The 15,561-nt window shown below is 40.8% G+C and overlaps 1 protein-coding gene across 2 annotated transcripts; it reads right to left on the reverse strand.

Moving 5' to 3' along the window:
- LOC109850907 lies at positions 9,740-11,348 on the reverse strand. Of its 2 annotated transcripts, none has more exons than XM_020420991.1 (3): positions 11,001-11,348; positions 10,828-10,871; positions 9,740-10,120 (listed from the first exon to the last, which is right to left on the reverse strand). In XM_020420991.1, the coding sequence occupies exons 1-3, from the start codon at positions 11,104-11,106 to the stop codon at positions 9,989-9,991; spliced, it is 282 nt and encodes a 93-aa protein (XP_020276580.1). In that variant the 5' UTR covers positions 11,107-11,348; the 3' UTR covers positions 9,740-9,988. The 2 variants fall into 2 exon arrangements, with proteins under 2 accessions (XP_020276580.1, XP_020276581.1); XM_020420992.1 differs by having other exon boundaries at positions 11,013-11,235.

The raw sequence follows: 15,561 nt of genomic DNA on the forward strand, positions 1-15,561 counted from the left end.
ATATCTCACTTTGATGAGATATTAGGCTTCAGATTCTTGTTCCATTTGAGAAACAAGAATTCTTATTGCGATCTGACTCTCTTGTTGTGCTGCTGAAGTGCTGCCGAAATTTCCGCTGCGCGTAACAAGTGGTATCAGAGCCCAGATTTCAGATCTAGGGTTTTTTGGTGGAGGAAGATTCTTATGTGAAGCTTAGTTCTTGGAGTTCTCGGCTTCGGTGGAGATAGCATTAGGAGTTACCGTTGGAGATTTCGCTTTCCTCGTGTGGTTAGGAAATCTATTTGGAATCCACTCTAGGGTTCAGTTGGGTGGTTCCTAATTTCTATCAAATTTGTTCTTTCTCTACAATTTGGAGTTAGTTCGCAATGGGAGAAGAAGGTGAAAGCAGCAAATCGATGGCGAGTACAATACAAGTTGGTTTTCAGAACACTAAGATTAGTGTGGTGAAGTATGACGGTAAAATCAACTTTGGTTTGTGGATGAGCGACGTACAGGATGCGCTCAATGCTCAGAATTTGAAAGAGACCATCATGGTCCATGAGAGGCCACCTAAATATGATGAGGCGATATGGGAGAAAATGAATAGGAACGCTTGTGGGATGATCAGGTCCTGTTTGGAACAGGAGCTGAAGTATGATGTGATTAGGGTGACGTCTACGATGAAGATGTGGGAAATTCTCAACAATAAGTACCTTACGAAGAGTGTTGAGAACCGGTTGCACTTGCTGTGTAGGTTGTTCAGATTCCAGATGTCCAGAGGCACCTCGCTTGCGGCTCATGTGAACAACTACACTAAGTTGTTGTCAGACTTGGCGAATGTTGATGAGAAGATATCGGATGAGTACAAGGTGATTATTTTGTTGGGTTCCTTACCAGATGAGGAGTATGATACCTTCGTACTCACTTTGTTGAACGGGAGATCTTCTATCAGCTATAGTGAAGTGACTAACGCTTTGACGAACTACGATTTGAGGAGGAAGGACAAGGAGACTTCCCGCGCTAGTACTTCAGGAGAGGCCTTGTCGACGAGAGGTAGAAGCCCATATCCGAAAGGTGGTAATAGAGGAAGGTCAAAGTCTAGAGGTCGCTACCAATTAACAAAGAACCAATGTGCATTCTGCAAGGAGCAGGGACATTGGAAGAGAGACTGCCCGAAGCTCAAGGAGAAAGAGAATGGCAAAAAAAAGGGCCCGAAGGCCAATGATGTGAACATTGCGAAAGGCGATGATTCCGATGATTCGTGCTTTTCTCTACTGATTACTCCGGAGGTGAACCATGTGGATGCATCAGATTGGATGCTTGATTCCGGCGCTACTTTTCATGAGACCCCTAGGCGAGACTGGTTTGCATCTTTTGAGAAAGTCGACGGGGGCGTTGTTGTCATGGGAAATGATCAATCCTGTGGCGTTTGTGGGATAGGTACCGTGCGGATTAGGATGCACGATGGAGTAGTCCGTGAGTTGAAGGAGGTGAGATTTGTTCCTCAACTGAAGAAAAATCTTATCTCAGTTGGAGCTTTGGAGGCGAAGGGATTCAATGTGACTTTCGAAAACGATGTAGCGAAAGTTACTAAGGGATCATTGGTGGTGATGAGGGGAGTCCGCAATCGAAATTTGTATTATCTGAATGGAAGCACCGAGATAGGCCAGGTTGCTTCGGCTATTTCAGAAGCGGACATGAGCAGACTTTGGCACTATAGGTTGGGGCACACAGGTGAAAAGTCACTGCAGGCATTATGCAAGCATGGGCTATTGAAAGGAGCCAAGAGTGGGAAGATTCAGTTCTGTGAGCACTGTGTTCTTGGCAAGAAGACGAAGGTGAAGTTCGGGACTGCCATTCATCAGACGAGGGGCATCCTGGATTACGTGCACACAGACGTTTGGGGTCCCACCAAGACTGCATCACTTGGTGGTAGACATTGGTTCGTCACTTTTGTAGATGACTATTCTAGGCGTTGTTGGGTGTACACCATGACGAAGAAGAGTGAAGTCCTAGATTTGTTTGTGGAGTGGAAGAAGAGATTGGAACTGCAGACTGGGAGAAAGATCAAGACGTTGCGATCCGACAACGGTGGTGAGTATACTTCTGACCCCTTTCAGCAGCTATGTCGAGACGAGGGCATAGAGAGACACTTCACAGTTAGTCATACACCGCAGCAAAATGGGGTGGCAGAGAGGTTGAATCGGTCTTTACTGGAGAAGATCCGATGCTTATTGTCGCAGAGTGGTTTGGAGAAGATCTTTTGGGCTGAGGCACTTACATATGCGAGCCACCTCATTAATAGGCTGCCTTCATCTGCGATTGAGGGGAAAACCCCTATGGAGATGTGGTCGGGAAAGCCAGCACATGACTATGACCAGCTCAAGGTATTCGGGTGCCCTGCATATTATCATGTTAGAACTGATAAATTGGAACCTCGAGCTAGTAAGGCCATATTTGTAGGATTCAAGCGTGGTGTCAAGGGATACAAGCTTTGGGATCCAGTGGATAAGAAGATTGTGCTGAGTAGGGACGTCACGTTTGATGAAGCTTCTATCTTGAAGCTTCCCAGCTCTCATCAGGTGGAGAGCGATCCGACGGAGGAGATATATCAGGTGGTGGAGATCGATGCAGCTCCACATTGTCCAGATGGTACAGTATCCATGCAGGTGCTGACTGAGGTGACGCTAGGCGAGCACGATGGTGATACGGAGGATACGGGTACTAATGTGCAGGATCAGGAACCGACGGCTCAGGTTCAGGATTCAATTGCAGCTCGAAGACAGAGGAGAAACATACAGATGCCAGCACGGTATGCCGACACAGTTGTGTATGCACTTCCGGTGGAGAGTATCGATGAGTTAGTGCCTACTATATTCAGAGAGGCCGAGCAGAGTTCGGAGGCTGATTCGTGGCAGGTGGCTATGCAGGAGGAGATGGAATCTCTTCATAAGAACGATACATGGGAGCTTGTTGAGCTTCCAAAGGGGCGGAAGGCAATTGGCTGCAGTGGGTATACACGAAGAAGGAGGGCATTGAGGGCACTCCATTGAGGTTCAAAGCTAGGTTAGTTGCGAAGGGCTATGCACAGGAGGAAAGTATTGACTATAATAAGGTTTTCTCTCCGGTGGTGAAGCACTCTTCGATTCGGATCTTGCTAGCTTTGGTGGCACAGTATGGATTAGAGTTAGATCAGTTGGATGTAAATACGACATTTCTTCATGGTGATCTTGATGAAGAAATATATATGACTCAGTCATTAGGATTCCGAACTGCAGGGAAGGAAAAATTAGTTTGCAGATTGAAGAAATCGCTATACGGTTTGAAACAGTCTCCTCGACGGTGGTATAGGCGATTCGATGGTTTTATGATTGGTCATTCGTACACTCGGAGCCAGTTTGATCCTTGCGTATATTTTCGCAAGTTGAAAGGAGGTGCGTACATTTATTTGTTTCTCTATGTCGATGACATGTTGGTTGCCTCTATTTCCAGGTCGGCTATAAATGAGTTGAAAGTTCAGCTTTCAAATGAGTTTGAGATGAAAGACTTGGGTGAGGCGAAGCGCATTCTAGGGATGGAGATCGGCAGAGAAAAGAAGAAGGGCAGAATTTGTTTGAAACAGGTGGCTTATTTGAAGAAGGTTCTACAACGATTCCATGTTAGAATGGAGACGAAGCCAGTTAGTGTACCATTGGAAGCCCATTTGAAGCTTTCAGCTGGTCTTTCACCGAAGTCAGTTGAAGATAGAGAGTTGATGTCGAAGACTCCATATGCGAGTGCGGTTGGGAGCTTGATGTACGCGATGGTATGTACGAGACCAGATTTGTCACAGGCAGTAAGCATGGTATCGAGATACATGCACTGCTAGAAAATGAACTATTGCCCACGGAACTTTAGCGACGGAAAATTCCGTCGCTATAAGTCATGTTATAGCGACGGAATTTGCCGTCGCTATATTTCCGTCGGCAAAAAAGTTTTGCCGACGGAAATTTTACTATTGCCGACGGAAAATTTCCGTCGCCATTACTTTCTCGACAGAAATGTGCCGTTTAGAAATTTCCGTCGCTAAAATGGGTTATAGCGACGGAAATTTCCGTCCCTAAAACCAAAAAAGAGAATTTTTTTTAGGCGCGGGCTTTTTTCAATCCGTTCTCCCTAAAAAATTCATCCTACCGCCAAAAAATTCATCCCCGAAAATTTCATCACCCTCTCAAATCCCTAACCCCCTCCACCCCGCACCCTCTCAAGTCCCCAAATTTCATCACCCTATCTCTCTCTCCCCCCTTCTCAAAATCAAGAACGATGATGGCTTCCTCCTCCTCGTCTTCAGAGTTCACCGCCGACGAACTCGAGGCGGCGGAGGCTCTGATTAAGCTAAAGACCACCGACCCAGATTCCACTCTCTCAGATTTCTTCCCTCGCTGGCTCCAGAAAAAGAAGCGGCTGCTTCCGTATGATGAAAAGAGTAGCGAGAGAGGGAAAAGGTTGAGCCCTGACACTCCTCTCGATGTGCCTCGTTCTCCGATAGCCGGTGACAAGAACCCATTTTCTCGCTTGCCTCCTCTGCTTTCGTGTTCGAAGATGGAGTCTTTGAAGAAGAACGACGACGAGAAACAAGCGGAGGTAATTAATTCGTTAATTAAGGATCTCTCTCTCTCTAAAACCCTGGAATTTAGGTTAATCTAATCAAGATTATGGTGAATGATGCAGTTGGTGAATAAGCTCTCTAAAACCCTGGAATTTAGGTTAATCTAATCAAGATTATGGTGAATGATGCAGTTGGTGAATAAGAAGAAGGAGCAGATGATGAATGCGGTGTCTCCTACTCAACGCAATTTTCAGGAGGTAATAATTTATCCCTTTTTGTTTGCTTTTAGGTTTTATTTTCATTTTTAATTTATAAAAGTTCAGGAGGTAATAATTTATCCCTTTTTGTTTGCTTTTAGGTTTTATTTTCATTTTTAATTTATAAAAGGTTTTTTTACCTTTCTTCTCTTTTTTGGGGTCAGTGTATGATGGAGCCGGCGAATCATTACCCAATCTCGGAGGATGATAATTCTTCGTTGAGACAAATTCCTTCTCCCTTTTCGTTTTTGTGTTACAGGTAATCGTTACCCAATCTGTATGCATCGACCTCAAGGATTTTTTAGCTTCCTCAATGTGTCATTTTATCGAGCATGTTTCTGGCATCTTTTTTCATGTAAACCTTAGAGGTTCTAGCACTGGTTTTTGTTGTAGAATGCTAGTCTTTGGAATTGAATCTTCTTTTTATTTTTTGCAGGATCCTTCACCTAGTTAAGGTTGAAACATTTTAGTTGAACAAGAGGAGAAAAAGCAGCTATGCAAGAAACTCCAAGATGCAGAAAATGAGTGTAAGCACACTAAAGAGCAGTTACAATTTACAAACTTAATTTCATCCTCTTTTTTTAAATGAAATTGTCATTCTTAGTCGAATGATTTAATTTTTTAGAACCTTTGTATTTGTTAACCTACCTGCTTCTGTACCTCTAGATAAATTTTACTTGCTTTCTAGATTGTAGAGTGATTGCGTTAATGACATATGTGTGTAAAATATAGAAGTACCACTTTATGTTTGTCTTGTGGCTATTTAGAATTTTCAATCTCTGGAGCATGGGCAGATAATTTAACTACCAACAGTGTTTTGTGTTAGTGTTATTCATGTATAATGGTAGTGATTAAATCTTCAATAACAAATTATTTCTTTTAGGATATTTTTCCGCAGCTTTAGTACTAATAAGTACTATAGAAGGGTTAAACTACTCATGTCATACTCTTAACATTCATGCTTTATTGATCTAAATCCTTGATGACTATCATTCTTGTCATTCTTCAATTCAGCCAGCAGTGGAAAAACAAGTAATGGAAGATATCTAAGCAAAGCCGACCTTAGGAAAGATGCACGCAGAATGAGAAATGGGCCGGGAAGAAATTGTATGGGCGCAAGAGTTGAAATTTCAAAGGGATATATGCCTAATAGTTTCGACCAGGTTCTTCTTGATGCTCCTTGTTCTGCCCTTGGTCTTAGACCTCGATTATTTGCTGGGGAGGTAAAGTTTATTTCTACCCTTTTTCTTTATAGTTTTATCTGCTGCTTACATTTGTTTGTTCTTTTGCTGTGTAGGCAATTTTAACTAGTCAATATAGAAACTCTACTACAGCATCTAGGTTACATCTAATTGTTTTTTTGCGAAATGGTAAACATATTTCGAATATTGAAATATAGTTGTTGCTGAACAACATATACCTAGCATTTCCAAATTCATGGAAGGAACATGTAAATTCTTGTTGATGAACTTATCATAAACAACAAAGAAGAAACCTTTCCTGGGGCCTCCACCCATTATTTAGGTGCAGCTAACAAAATGAAAATAAGATACACCAAAACTTTGTGTTTCGAGAGAAATAAAGAGATCGATCTAGAACAGTGCCAGATTTTATTTCTATTATTTTGGACTAGTTTACAGGCGAAACATGTAAATTAAAGCATGACTTGTCCAATGATAATTCCTTCCCTTTTTTTTACGATGGTGGTCTCATCTGGAAGAGAAGCGGGCATACTCATTTTGCAGAAAAATATTCACAGGACAAAACATGACAATTGCGCGATAAACTACACAAATTAGGCTTGCATAGATGCTTATGCTTTATGAGTGTTCTGGACGAAGATGAAGCTAGGAGTTGGTGACTGCAGAATTTTTTTTGTCTCTTAACAGTACTGTTCCCCTCAGGTTAATGAAATGCTCATCAATGTTGGATAAATTTTTTTTTTGTTTTGTTGTGGGAACTCAGCCGCCCTCGTGTTTAACAAAGCTACCTTATTTTTTCTTAATGCCTAACTCCGAGAAAAATAGGCCCGTATCTCTACTCATGTTGCTTGTATCTATGTAGTCTTCCAGCTGATTGGTGTCCAAGCATCTGGATAAATGGTGGTTGCCTCCTAATTACATGCAGAGAGAGATTTATCACCTTCCTAGTGGGGTTGTGAGATTTGGGAGTTCATTTGTTGACGGATCATAATTAGGCTGATCTAGAAATGAGAACTTCTTATTCTTAGGAGCAAGATTCTTGGCTTTTGGTCTGTGTGGTGTTTGTATGGCTGTTTTTGATGATGGTGTTGTTTTACCTAATGTCTTGTTGGTGCCTTAATGTTCTTGTTGATTATATTTGCCAACTTTAGTAATGATAACTCCGAGCCATTCTTAGTTTACCTACTAGCGGGAGCCATTCTTAGTTTACCTACTAGCGGATGTTGCAAGGATGAAGGAATGAGGATTTGCTGATGGTGGTGGTGATGGAGGGGGTGGGGGGTTGAGTGTGGTTGGTGGGTGGTGTTGGGAGATTTGTGGTGGTGGTGATGTTGTTGTTGTGTTGTGTTGTGTTGTGGTGAGCGTTATTTGATTGGTTGGTGTCAGGTTTGGTCGTGGTGGGTGGGTGGGTGGCGGCTTTGGTGTGGATTTGGTCGTGGTTGAGGGGGGGGTGCGGATTTGGTGTGTGTACGCGTGCGTGCGTGTATATAAGAATATGTGCGTGCGTATAATACATAAGAATATGCCATGATACTCTCTCTTATTGCTATACTTGCATGTCATGCCATATTGTTAACGTTTGATTTATATTTGCAGGCTTGAACTTCTAGACAAGGTGGAGCTTGTGATGAGGATGATGATGATCAGAAGGACTGATTTGTTTTTTTTTTACCTTTGAAAACAATGAGTGTGTGTTGTATAAATAATATTTATCATGGTGTGTGTTGTATAAATAATTTTAATTATGTTGGGATATTTTTATTAAAATATATGTTATATATGCGTGGGAATGAATATTATACTGCTGATTGAACATGGTTTTAAATTTATTATATTATTGTACAGGTTTTTTCAATTTTTAAAATAATTTTTAAAAAATATTAAAAATATTTAGCCACGGATTAACCGTCGCTATAGACCCTTTTAGCGACGGAAAACATACACGGGGACATGCTAATAGCGACGATTTTTCCGTCGCTAATGTAACTTTTAGCGACAGATATTTCCATTGCTAAAAGAATCATTAGCGACGGATTTTCCGTGGCTAAAAGATACATTAGCGACAGATTTTCCGTCGCTAAAAGTTACATTAGCGACGGAATTTTTTCTTTTTTTAAAAAAAATAGAAAATAGAACGACGGATTTTCCGTTGCTAATTTTCCGTCGCTAACTTTTAGCGACGGAAAATCCGTCGCTAAAAGTAATTTTAGCTACCCTCAATGTACTGACGGTATTTTGGCGACGGAATTTTATTTTTTCCGTCGCTAAAACTTTTAGCGACGGATTTTCGACTTTTAGCGACGGATTTGTCCGTCGCTAAAAGTCTCATTTCTAGCAGTGATGCACGATCCAGGAGTGGGTCATTGGGACGCTGTGAAATGAATTTTGAGGTACATTCGAGGTACGCTCAATGTTGGTTTGGTTTATGAGCGGAACACTACAGGTGGGTAATTATACATTGGTTATGTTGATTCGGATTATGCCGGGGATTTGGATAAGCGCCGGTCTACGACGGGGTATGTGTTCACTTTGACCCGTGCGCCGGTGTGTTGGAGATGCACCTTACAGTCTACGGTGACTTTGTCTACGACGGAGGCAGAGGATATGGCAGTTACGGAGGCTGTGAAGGAGGCTATTTGGCTTCGAGGACTTTTGGAGGAACTTGGTATATCGCAGAGGTCCGTCACTATTCATTGTGATAGCATGAGTGCTATCTATTTGGCGAAGAATCAGGTTTTTCATGCGCGGACGAAGCACATTGATATTCGTTATCACTTCGTTCGAGATGTTCTTGAAGATGGCGATGTGGAGATTGTTAAAGTCCACACGAAGGATAATCCAGCAGATATGCTCACTAAGGTGGTTCCGAGCAACAAGTTTGATCATTGTCGAAACTTGTTGCACATTCGTGATTGTTGAGGCCGTTGGCGGCCATTTGGTGAACTACGTTCGGCTTGATTCCTTGGGCAAGAGGATAGGTAGGCAGTCTTTCAGATGCAGCCGGTTTGGATTAGTTGATGGGGTGAGATTGTTTGGAATCTCGTTCGGGTTCTCAACTTGTTGTGGATTGAGTTCGTACTGGACACAACAAGTTGGGACATTTGGATGCTTTGGTGTCGGCTTGGAGCAGGTGCGAAGGAGTTCTTGGTTTTTATTTTGCGGCTGCAGTTGAAGAGATTTTGTGTAGTCCCTTTATCTAGGGTTTTGTGCATCTCTTTGAGAGAGTATTTGTGTGAGGGATTTGAGAGTTTGTTTGAGTGTTTAGATTGAGTGATTGTAAACCCTAGTTGTATTCTCTCCCTCTATTAGTAGATCTCCCCCCTCCTTGCCCCGTGGACGTAGGCAATTTGCCGAACCACATAAAATTGGTTGTACTGCTATTTGGGTGATTTATAATAGCTTTTTAGGTTCCCTCGACGCGCAGTCCTAGAGCTGACGAGAGGAAGAGCTAATATCTCACTTTGATGAGATATTAGGCTTCAGATTCTTGTTCCCTTTGAGAAACAAGAATTCTTATTGCGATCTGACTCTCTTGTTGTGCTGCTGAAGTGCTGCCGAAATTTCCGCTGCGCGCAACATTAACAATGACTCGTTTCGAGCACAAAATAAAAACACGAATGTAAAATTTTTAGATGTGAAGCGAATTGCAACCGTCTAATTTAAATAACAAATGATTATGAAAGGGAGGGGGAGAGGGAGGGACCATCAGCGTATGCAGAACTAATTAATAGGGTACTAATTATTAATATCACAACATACGGTTTCAAACCAAAACCGGCTACAGTATTACAAATTACACGTGATTAAACTTTTAATTAAGTTTAGCTTATAACACTGACTAAAGCCTCTCGCGCGACTCCTACAATACAAAGAAGCTCTAAGATCCGACTGATCTTTCACTTAGTACTCCTTCGATCACTTTTAAAATTAATATAATCTAGTCGAACAACATTAGATATATCTTAAGCTTTCCCGGGACTCTTTGGATCATGGCGGTTGTTTGCCCCAGAACCAGGATAATCATCAACCTCCAGGCTCATTCTCCCTTCTCCAAACGCTTCCTCCTCCGTTGCCATCTGATCCGTAGTCATCGCCTGCACCAAAATAATCAAATCAAACCCTAATAAAAGAGCATGGAGCTTGTATTGTTTGGGAAATTAAATAATCACGCCGACTTGTTAGCCAGTTCGCATTCACACCTGCGAGATGCGAATCGCTGAGCATGTAGACGTTCCCACTTCGATCTCACTCCCCAAAAATTGAAATAATATCTTGATTGTTTACTAATTATCTATGCCAGAAGTAAAAAAAAAAAAGATTGAGATTGCGCGCCATCGCTTACAAAACTACGTACGTACCGAATGCGGGGGTGCGTGGGTAGGGAGGTCTCCCAGGCCGGAGGCATTCTCGCTGGGCGATCAGTAGAGGGCAAGGGTCTCAAGGGGCATGCAGCGTCCTTGGAATCAAAGTTTAATTTATGATTCGTATGACGAGTATTTTTTAGCCCTTTAGCTGGATAGAAACTCTATGCTACAAATATGTATCTTCAGTCGCTTTTTTTTTTTTTTTTTGGTATCGGAGAAACGATACGGAGATGAGATTAGTCTTTATGCGATCGGCTGTCCTCGTCGATTATGAGCAGAACCATGCATGATATATATGGTTATGCTCCAAGAACATAGGTAGTCTCGATGCATCAAGAACTGTTTACTCTTTGAGCAGAGCAAAATAGAATAAAATGGATAATCATGCATTGATCTAATTAGGAGTTTCTTGAGTGAGAAAGATATTAATTAATTACCTCTTGCGCTGAAGCTCCCTGCTGATTATAACCTGAAATGCTTTCTACAGCAATACCCACAAAAGAAATCAGCATAACAAATATAGTAAATCCTTACGTAACAAAAAAAATAATAATAATCTGCCTAGTACAGAAATTAATTAGAAAAAAAAATTTGAAAATAGAACCGATACGGAGAGTAGTACTGCGAGATAGAGGCGCCGCATTCAGAGACACGAGGTAAGAACAGCACAGTAGCAGAGCAAAGAGTCGAAACAAAGCCTTCTTCTTGCCCATCATCTACGGTGCCCCTGATCAACAAGTGGTGATCAATGAAAAGGAGGTGATGAGGTTTATATAGCGCGAAAAAGAGAGTTTCATGTCACATAGTCAACCTCCCTCTTTAGCCTTGTTGTCTCACAGAGTACTGTTGAAAACGCATGATGGCCCCAATTGATGCCCCCATAGCGTTCAATTCTCAACACATGTATCTATGTCGATGATGTGCTTCAAAACCTAACTTGTGAATGATTGAGGTCATTCTCCACTACCGTACGTTTAGTGACTGCAACGTTGTATTGCTCATTGGCGCTGTTAGCTCCACAAAGCTGAAACTTATAGGTCTCAAATGCTTGAATTTTCTTACTATAGCATCATGAGAGCGAGATACATTTTCAAAGACTCTAAGGTACTAAAAAAAACCATATTTATTTATTTTATTATGCGTTCATGGTGTACATGATGAAAAAACAAAAGCATTCTAATATGAAACGAAAGAACCATCACGAACCCTCACCACACTTTTCAAGCTTCGGTGTAGTGGAACGGAACTTAAATTGGTGTTGAAATGACCCAGATTCAAAATTCACCAGACGTATATTTAAAGTGGATTAATAAATAAAAAACATTATCAGCGCATAAAATAGTCTAGATTTTTAGTACGTGACAAAGGTAGTGCAACTTGTGGAATTTGGAGGTGAGATTAGGAGAATGCATCCTAGTTATTGAAGCTATTTATATCTAGATGTCATGATAACTTCTAAATTACACGGAGTAAATATGAGAAATAAAATTGAAAAAGCGACTGAATTGAAATGAATGCAATATACAACAAGTATCTTCTTAACCATGAAACGGCTGGTGTACTCTTAAAAGGGTTTTTTTCCAACTTAGAAATCCCCCTTAAAATAGGATCATTTTGTAGAAATCGCATTTGGTTTTTTTATTGCAATCAACTACCTGGACTCATCTTTGAGCTAAGATTTCTTGTTTTCTTTTTCCTATTTTGTTGCTATAATTAGCTGTCAAGTATCAATTATATTGCAGAGATAATCCTTAATAGAGGTTAGATGAGGTCAATTACCGAAAAAATAACTGAAAAGTGGGTCCAGGTAATAGATTGCAACAAAAAAACTCATTTAAAGGTAATTTATATATAAATTAAAAATCAAAGGTGGTTTTTATAGTGACCCTATTTTAAAGGTGATTTCTAGCAAATCCCCTCTTAAAAAAACTTTATGGAACAAGATATTTTCTATGGACAGGGTTGCATATTAAATTTTGTTGACTTAATTGAATGCCAAATGTATAAATAGTCCACCAATATAGAAAAGGTAAATAAATGCCAAAGCCCATCATGGAGAGCAATTAGGTCCACCACAAAAAGTGGCGCATGTCTTCCAACAAGTAAAGCAAACAAGAGCACTAAAGATGATAACTACCACCAGGACGCTGAGTAAAACACGAACGACGTCCAAGCCCTGAAGAAATCAAATGCGTCAACCACTACTTTTTACTTGTCAGAATTAGCATTGGCCGTCATTATTCTTGCCGCGCGTTGGCCCTCCTGACTACTTTAAAACTCTTGTTCTAGCGTAAGCATGTGTGCTGATGTGTACTTATAGGATGATTAATCCCCAAAGATCACATTAGTTTATTACTTCGTGAAGGCTTCGGTTCTTGGGGACCAATTGATTTGTGGCACATTGTTGTTTTAAAGAGAGAGTCATGAACAGTGATTGTTGCTGGTGTTGCCATCATGAGGTGAATAAACTCTTTTTATTACTCGTCAAGTGGATAACAGAGTATGAGGAACTGATTATTTTGTAGACGAAGAGATTCACCTTGTGATCATTCTAATACTAGTAAGCAAGTAATATTAAAATTAAAGTCAAGTTAGCACTGTCCTTATCTGAAACATTCTTCACATGAAAAATTAGCTTATGGGAACACTATTACATACCATTTGATAAACCTTAATACCATCATACCTTTAGATTTTTGGTGGTATGGTGTAGAGAATTTTAACATGGTAGCAAAACAACTGGTCAGGATGCAAATACTATCAATCACACGTTTAAAGTGGATTCAAAAAGAGACATTATCGTTAGTCCATGTTTCGATCCATGAAAATGCTCAGTCTATGAAGATGTTTCCCACATAAAACTATAAATCATCGTAATTTCAGAATTTTGATAGAGTAAAAAGTAACTTCTAACGGTGCCATTTATAATATCTTATTGTTCGTAACATCAGTGAACACTCGATGTGCTATATGGCCACTGTTGAGCGCTGCGGAAGCCAAACAACCAAACCAACGTGCTACGAGAAATCAAATCAAACGAACGTCGAGAGAAGGCCAAACGAACCAAATCAATGCCACAAGCACAAACAACCAATTTTAACATGGTTCGGCAAGTTGCCTACGTCCACGGGGTAAGAAGGGGATATGAATTTTCACTAATAGAGAAGAAGTGTACAAACTGAGATTACAAATCACTCAAATTCACCAATTAATCTCACCAACAAATCTCTAATTCTCTTCAAACAAAACTCTAACCAATAGCTCAGAAAATACTTCTTTTCTGTGCTCCAAATATCCCTAATTTTTTTCTCAATTCTCTCTTCCAATTGTTCCATATATATAAAAATCCTAAAATCATAAACATACTAGGAATTCTAAAACAAAAAACAAAACAGATTAGGAATCCTAATAACCTATTACCAAAACAGATTTGGGATCATGTTATCAAAACAGATTAGGAATCCCAATAACCGGTACCAAAACAAATTAGGAAACATATTAGGAACCTGCTATCCAACAATTCTTCACATCGGTAAAGTTTTTCCAAAACTAAGCCGACACCAATACTAATCAAACGTCTCACTTGTTGCGTCCAGTACGAAGTGGAACAAATCCACGACAACGGACTCAATCCACAACAAGTCGAGAACCCAAACGAGAGTGCAAACAAACTCTAAATATCGGTATCAACTCACCAAACCGACTGCATCATAAATGATTGTCTACGTATCCTCTTGCCTAAGGAATCAAGCCTTCACGTTGTTCACCCAAACGGACTCCAAAGGCCCTTAATCAAATAAAAAAGTTTGCAACTCTTCACCAATATCACCAACGGATCTGCAACTGATAACGCTCCTAATGATCCAAACTGAAACAAATCAAACACCTCCACCTGAGGTGAACCAATGACCGTATCCAAAACATGTCCATCAGCTGCACTCGAATCCAAAACCAACTCATCATCTGTATCCAAATCCAAATGATCTCCAATCTGTGTCACCTCAGCTAGAATCTCAAACGATGCAGTATGATCTGGAGTATGTGGAGTAATCTCTACCCAATATAAAGTAGCATCACCCTCCACCCGCTGTGATATCCCAATGATCTGATCAATACTCTCCACCTGCTGAGAGTCAAATGTGATATACCTATTCAGAACAAAATCAGAAGCTCCTAATTGATAATCAAACGAACCTCTGAATTCCAAACGTACAATCGGATCAAATATCACATCCTCGATGTGACCAAATGTTGGTCAACCAAATATCCGACGCAACCTAAAATCTAAAGCAGCTCCACCAGATCCAAAATCTCCACACGCAGCAGTCGGCAACCTATGATCAAGATGACCCAAATATGTCGAAGCTTCAAAACCAAAACCAATGCTCGACAACCAACACTGATCCCCTCCAGTAAGGAATGACCCATCAAAACTATCATCTCATCTCGTCGCCCCAATGTCTCCATATCAATGAAGTGTCTCAAACTGCCATGAGCTCGGTACAAATAGAAGAAAGAACTCCTACCAAAGCTAGAATGACGGGTTACCTTTCTGTCAAAATACTTCTTCCAATTGTTGTTGACTTCTAGGGATTTCACACCAACGGGACCTGGTTGTAACCCACAAATACCTAGAACAATCCCCAATTGTGGAAACCAAATATCAATTACCTTCCAATGATGCCTCCTTGGAAGGCCCCAAAATGCCTGACTGGACACCACCTAAAAGACCCCTCGATCGATGGATAGAAGTGTCAAACTCCATCTCGGTCTTCTTGCTCATACTAATGTGCTCAAAGGACTTCAATCTGTAGGTCAAAGCGCTCCTCAACAGACCATGCAGGCATAACCAATCAAATAACCCAGCCTTAACAAATATCACAGTCTAGTCAAATCCAAAAACATCGTCAGCTCTCTTTCAAACACCGTGCTCTCAATCAAATAATACAAATTATTCCTCCTGACGCCCTTCATCACAATCATGGACCTCAATGTGACCTTCAAACGTGAATCGATCAAGGTCACCCTATAGCCTGCTACCTCCAAAACTCCAAGTGAAATGATGTTCTTCTTCAACTGAGGAACGAATCTCACTCCAACCAACTCCCGAATCACTCCGTCACTCATCCTAATCTGAACGATATTGATACCATCAATAGGAAATTCATGAT

The sequence above is a fragment of the Asparagus officinalis genome, chromosome 7 (genome assembly GCF_001876935.1).
Source record: "Asparagus officinalis chromosome 7, Aspof.V1, whole genome shotgun sequence".
In the NCBI taxonomy this organism is placed as follows: Eukaryota; Viridiplantae; Streptophyta; class Magnoliopsida; order Asparagales; family Asparagaceae; genus Asparagus; species Asparagus officinalis.